The sequence below is a fragment of the Aedes albopictus genome, chromosome 2, assembly GCF_035046485.1.
Source record: "Aedes albopictus strain Foshan chromosome 2, AalbF5, whole genome shotgun sequence".
Classification (NCBI taxonomy): domain Eukaryota; kingdom Metazoa; phylum Arthropoda; class Insecta; order Diptera; family Culicidae; genus Aedes; species Aedes albopictus.
In genome coordinates, this window is record NC_085137.1 from 367,897,588 (window position 1) to 367,904,113 (window position 6,526).

A 6,526-nucleotide genomic window follows, 5' to 3' on the forward strand; every position below is an offset into this window, starting at 1 on the left:
TATCGTAGAAGTCAAGTTTAAGGAAAAAGATCTGGTCAAGTCCATTCAGCGACTGGATCCAGTGGTGCTAGATGTAAGTAAACGAAAGCCAATTCATTGCTAAACTGAAAGTTTAAAACATTTTTCTCAAATTCACAGTTGAAAAAGAAACAAGCCGAGGCTGCTGGCAACAAGGAAGCGTCGGCGGAACTAGAAAACCAAATCAAAATGCGAGTTAATTCGCTGCTGCACGTTTACCACACTGTGGCAGTGCATTTTGCTGATCTCCACGATACACCGGAGCGAATGTTGGAAAAGGGCTGCATCAACGAAATCGTGCCCTGGAGAAGTTCGCGTAGCTTCTTCTACTGGCGAATGCGGCGGCTATTACTTGAGGAGCACTTCATCAAACAGATCCTTGATGCCCAGGATAGTCTTTCGGTGGGCCAGGCGAAATCGATGCTACGTCGGTGGTTCGTCGAAGACAAGGGTGCTACTGAGGTAAAGTTTGTCAATAGTTAAAACATACACCTATGTTTAATTGCTTGATATTTATGCAGGCGTACCTGTGGGAAAATAACGAACCTGTTGTGGAGTGGTTGGAAAATCAAAAGAAGAGCGATTCGACGGTATCTCGCAACATTTATGCTGTGAAGAAGGATGCAATAATCTCACAGATCCAGAAAGCTTTGGAGGTAAGTTTTAAAAATGAAAAAAAAACAATGCAGTAGTTTACAACCGAGCAGGAATTCTACCTCAAGTACCTAGAATTAGTATTAGTTGGGTTATTGCCCCAAGTACGTCGAAAATCGTCGAAAACCAGCAATCAGGAGAAGTAGAGGGTTAAGAGTAACATTGGTTTAATCCAGGCTGTCTTCTATTTATTTGTTATGACAAAAATCTGACATACAATATGTAGACAGTTTTAGACATTTTTTAATTGACAATAGAGAGACCATTCAAAAAATCAAATCTACACACTCCCTACAAGTTATAAATTTGTGTATGGACGAAAGTCTACGAAGGAGGGCAAAGGTGGGTCAGAGATAAAAAAAAATTAGACTACATACATGGTTCGTGTACGACCTCCCAAAAGCTAAAGAAAATTATCATTATTTTTTGTTCTTTACAATCATTTACAGGAATGCCCCGAAGTGGCTCTGGATGCAGTCGTTGGTTTGTGTCAAGCCCTTTCGCCCGCCCATCGTGGCGAGGTGGTGAAAACGCTTTCTCAGCTAGAATTCACCGAGAAGGAACATGCCAGTATGGGATGACCGCAACCTGGCTACTACAAGTAACGCACCAATGGCAGGAGATCAAAACGAAAAAAGCAGTAACGTTCGTGGTGATTTTCCTGCGCAATAATGTTCATTTTTCCGGTTTTACCGGAAAGCCAATGATGATCATATCTTTGTCTTTGCTTCATCAGCCAACTTACACTAAGTGCACGTTTTCCTCATAAAGACAAGATTTCCGTTCCACCAGCGTCTTATTGTTGTTAATATTAGTAAAAAAAGGTCAAAAGGCCATAAAAAATAAACGGATAGCTCGTTCATATAGCTCATACCAAATACGGTACTGAATATGAATTAAAACAAAGCCTGTTTCTTATTAGACTGCACTAGCAAGAGTGTAACACATAGCTACTAAATTATTCAACGTAATGACAAAACATTTAGCAAGCCAGATTCAACCAGAAATAATGTTAACATAATTTATTGTTAGAAATTCGAATCACGAAATTGAAGTTAACAAAAGTTTAGTTTTTCTTTGTTACATTCATCATCAGTTATTTCAATGGTTCATTGTAAAACGGGGTTTTATGCTATGGATACGTTAAAATTACATCTGAAAATAAACCAAGGGTACCGGGTACCGTTTTAAATATTATTGTGGACTCTTCTAAAGGGATAAATTGTACAGACTAGGATAACTACAGCGCGCGGTAAATCAATAGGACCAGCAGTACATATGTTATGATCAAATCCCATCTGCGTTTTGCAGATACACATATATCTATATAAATAAAACAAATACCATCCCAGCCAGATCTAGACTTACTTTGCAGACAAAGTATGACTAGATGAGTCAAAAGCATCACCGAATCCTCAACTATTGTACAAACGAAAGGAAATTTGGGAGAAGTATATAACATAATTAACGAATATTTATGTCTTCTTGTGATTTGAAAGAACTTTCATTTAATCCTCAAGGAGGATAGCTCCAAGCGATAGAATAGAAGGAATCATGAACGAAAACGGCTTTCCTGGGAAGCTAACTAGACTGATTAAAGCAACTATGGACGGTATGCAAAACTGCGTAGGTAAGAGTTTTGAGTGAACTATCCATTTTATTCAAATCTCGCCGGAGACTACGACAAGGTGGCGGACTCTCAACATCGCAATGGAGAGGAGCTGTTCATAAACCACGTAGACCAAAATTTGGTGCATTCTTTGGCAGATACGTATTTCGACATCAACTGTAAGAGCGTTTTCAGTGTCTCGTACTTGACTCGACTTGAGAGAAGCGAAATTTTGTTTGGAAGTACCGTGACCGGCCCTAATTCTGCGCAGTCCCTAATTCGGCGCACTTTCTCGAATATACCACAAAATCACGGACGCTAGTTCACTATTAGCTTCAAATATATTTTTTGAATATTGCTTCAATAGTAATGTAAAAGTTTGTGAAGAAAAATTTTTCAAATCAACGAACATTATCTTGTAAAAAAATGAAATGATGTTGCAAGTACTATAAATTGCCTGAAATCTGTGTCCGTTAGCGAAACTGCTAAAAAGTTGCTTCATGAGCTGAAGCATTTTGTGACATAAATAATGAAGAGAATGTCTGCTTTTCCATGCGCATCCTGTACTGCTGTCTTCGAGGAATCAGAATCGGCAAAAAACAATTGAGTTTTCTTCTTCTTTTTTAATCTTCTTGTTCTTCTTAGGTGCGCAGAATTAGGAACCGGTATTAAATGGTGGTCCTAATTCTGCGCAGACATTTCAACACTAAGTTTTGAACATATAATTAATAAACAAACATCATATAAATGCCACCATAGTTATAACTAGGATATTCTATGTTTCTAGCAATCCGGTGAATGTAATTACGGCTCAACAAGTTAGTTTATGAACTTTGAAGGCTAATTTACAGTTTTTGAATTTTTAATCTGATAGTTCGACCGGACTAATCACTTGTTTTAAACATTTGCTATCAACCTCGGGGGAAATTTTATGGATTCATGCAAAGTTCGTCAAATGCGATATATGATGTGAGTTTACATGGAATTTACTTAAACAGTGGAAACCCTGGAGATAGACAAGAAAGAAGTCTCAGTTTGCAAACAAAGATTGTGCCACCTTGTCATGGCGAAAAAGTGTATATTGCCTTTAGAAATGAAAGTAAATTTTACTAAAATGTGCGTATGCGAATAACTAAAAAGCTTCACGTAGTAGTATTCGATAATGCTACAAAATCCTTTTGTGTATTATGATTAAAATTCCCTTTGCTTTGTAATCAAAGTAGGTAGTATCAATGTTGAGGACATGCAAAGTTCCAATATGGTCGTAATGTCGTATAAAAGTTGAAAATGAAGAATTCAATTGAATTTTATCTATGAATCATGTTCTCATTACAATATGTTATCTTTTTAGAGTTTTTCCCATGTGCGCAGAATTAGGAACATTAGTGCGCAGAATAAGGAACATTCCAAGAAAGGGTGCGCAGAATTAGGAACAGAGACACACTTTAGAATTTTCATGATTTTACATATAAATTGAGTGTTTTGTATAAGAATTATATTTTTTCCTCATTTACAAAGCTAATAACTATGTGCAGTCATAAATTCAGCCAAATCGGTTCGATTTGGAATTTGTTACAGCTGATTGAAATTGAAAAAGTCTTAGATGCGCAGAATATGGGCCCTCCACGGTATGCAAGCCTTCTATCGAATGAAACGCCAAGGATTTTGAGAGTTTCTTTCAGTGGAATAGGTTGACCCTGAATCGTGATAGGATTCGATGGCTAGAGTGAACCCGACTGAGTATGTCACAACACATCTCTCACAAAAACAAAGGGTTGTCTACAACTGTTAACAGAACCCTACAAATGCACATTTTATTTTCCGTATCGGGTCCCAAGTTTGGGAACTTAGATATGAAAAACAAAATGGAACATTACAAATGCACGAAACAAAAACATGCAACATGTATCATTAGTTGTGCCCAGTTATCTAAATATATAACGTAGTCCAATCCCAGGATGACGAAGTTTCATTATTGTTCGTGGTCCATCAGAGTCAATCCTGTAATCGTATTTCTTATGGCGGATTGCCTTTTAGTTCGCAGCGTTGGTTGCTTACATAGCTTGAATTTGGTCTACGAATTCCTAAGGGAGCATCTAGATTCGGGCAACAGCACAAAACCGTCTGCCGTTTGATGTCCGTGTTAGGGGGCTTGCGTGTTTTGTACTGGATCGCTGCCCGAAATGGCTGGAGCGCTCCAGGGTGTCTACTCATAACTCAAAATAAAATTCCCTGAGTTTTACAGGTTTTTCCAGATGAAATTTCGAAAGTTTATAATTTAAAAAATAACGCAAATTTTCTGAAAACTATAAAGGATGATTTAGGGTATCATCGACAGGTTTGTTCTCTTCGTCATGAGGAGTTTATGTCGGCTAAATTGCCTGAAACTTGATCATATTCAGCTTGGTTGGGAAGGAAGGATTTGATGACAACTCTGTGTTTAGAAGATTTAAAAAAAAACCATGGCGAAGAGAACAAAACTGCCGAAAATACGTTGTTTTGGTATTGAAAAATATATTGAAATGAAATGAAATTAGGTATTGAAATTCAATAAAATCACTTTATACTCTGAAAAATGAGCTTTTTCGATTAGGCTATAGAACATAGCAATATTTTTTTTTTTTTCACTAAACAACCCAATTGTGCTATTGAACGGTAACAGTTCTGCATATTTTTTTTTATCGGTTACTTTGTTTTATGTGATGTTAACTGCTTCAATAATTCAACCAATACTTATACTTGTATCAGTGCAAAAATACTTTTGTTTACGTTGCCTATGAGACTTACCACAACAAGGTAAACAAAAAGTGGACAAAAAACCGTAAAACATGAAAAAGTTTTATCTGTCGCATATTTTTTATTTCCGATTTGAATATCTAGGTAGTCTAAGCTAGAAATCGAAAGATAAAGAGTAGTTATTTCAAATGAGGGAAAATATTTGTTGTTTTGTTGGGAAATCTAAGAGTTCTGGAGAACCAAAGTTGAGCCATTTTATTGATATTTCCCTTTTTTGCGCTCCGTCCCGAAAGTGAACAATCTCTTACAGCAATTGACATTTTGGTACTTTTCGAAGTTGATATGGAATTCCATGAATAGCTTGTTTCATGGACAGAACGTATTTAACAGAGGAATTGGTGAAGTGTACACGAGGAGGGTTTTAACCCTAACCCTAGATTGAGCATTTCTTCGATGTTTTCAATAACAAGTTTGTTGCTTACTCAAGACTTGATAAGTAACCTTAGCGAAAGCTCCCAGAAGCGATTTGGGAGAGGTTTCACCCCTGCCATGACCTCTAGGCTTGCATTATGCTTTGAACGCATGCAGGCAAGGGTAATACGCAAACAACGGTTTTGAATTCGTTCCAACTTTAATAAGTGGCAGGGTGGCAGTTTGCAGCTGAGTGGACACAGAAAGAGCCATACTCGAGAACCGAGAGAATAGCTGTTTTGTAAAGTTTTATTAAATCTTCCGGGTGAGCACCCCACTATGTTCCGGTAATTGTGCGTAAAAAATTTATCCATTGTTGACATTTTTCCACCAAATACTTGATTTGGGTACCCTAGTGTTCTTGGAATCAAACCAGACGCCATGGTATTTCGAAGTCAAAGACTTCGATTTCTATTCCAAAAAGATTGAGTTTCAGTTAAGCTGGGTTCCGCTCTCTAGAAAATACAACCGGAAATATCTCTTATTATTTGTATCGGCTGTTATTTGTTGGGCATATATAGGATCATTCGATCAAATGGCCTTAGGCCAGATAGACACATGAAGTCCAGTGTACGTTAGACTGAAAAATAATCGATTCGATAATTAGTCCATGAGGTAACACGCAGTAAAAAAAACCTTGTTGAATAACGTCATTTCAGCTGCAATCAGTGGCATTGCGAATGAGCAATTGAGCTGTTGATTGAGGGATAGAAGAATTGAATTAACCCTCTAATACCCAATCCCGCCTTTAGACGGGGTATAGTTTGAGCATTTTTTGTAATTTTTGTTTCGTGCGAAATCAAAATTTTTATATTTTTGGCTGATATTTGGGACTGTTTTGTATATCTCAAAATGGTTTTTGGTTTATTTTAAAGCGTATTTACATTTTTTTAAAATCATTGAAAAATTGATGTTTTGGTCACCTTTCAGATGTCATTGTTTATTTTGTATTGAATCGCTACAATTAACATATTTTAAATTTTTCACGAACCATTCTATCATTGTTTAATAGTTTAAGGGGATCGAATACACTCTAAA

The 6,526-nt window shown here is 36.9% G+C and overlaps 1 protein-coding gene across 1 annotated transcript; it reads left to right on the forward strand.

The window, feature by feature from the left end:
* The first annotated feature begins 6 nt into the window (after positions 1 to 6).
* Positions 7 to 2,146, forward strand: LOC134288350 (acetyl-CoA carboxylase 1-like). The gene is made up of 4 exons (XM_062852934.1): positions 7 to 73; positions 139 to 480; positions 540 to 674; positions 1,122 to 2,146. The coding sequence occupies exons 2-4, from the start codon at positions 208 to 210 to the stop codon at positions 1,251 to 1,253; spliced, it is 540 nt and encodes a 179-aa protein (XP_062708918.1). The 5' UTR covers positions 7 to 73; positions 139 to 207; the 3' UTR covers positions 1,254 to 2,146.
* The last annotated feature ends 4,380 nt before the right edge of the window (positions 2,147 to 6,526 follow it).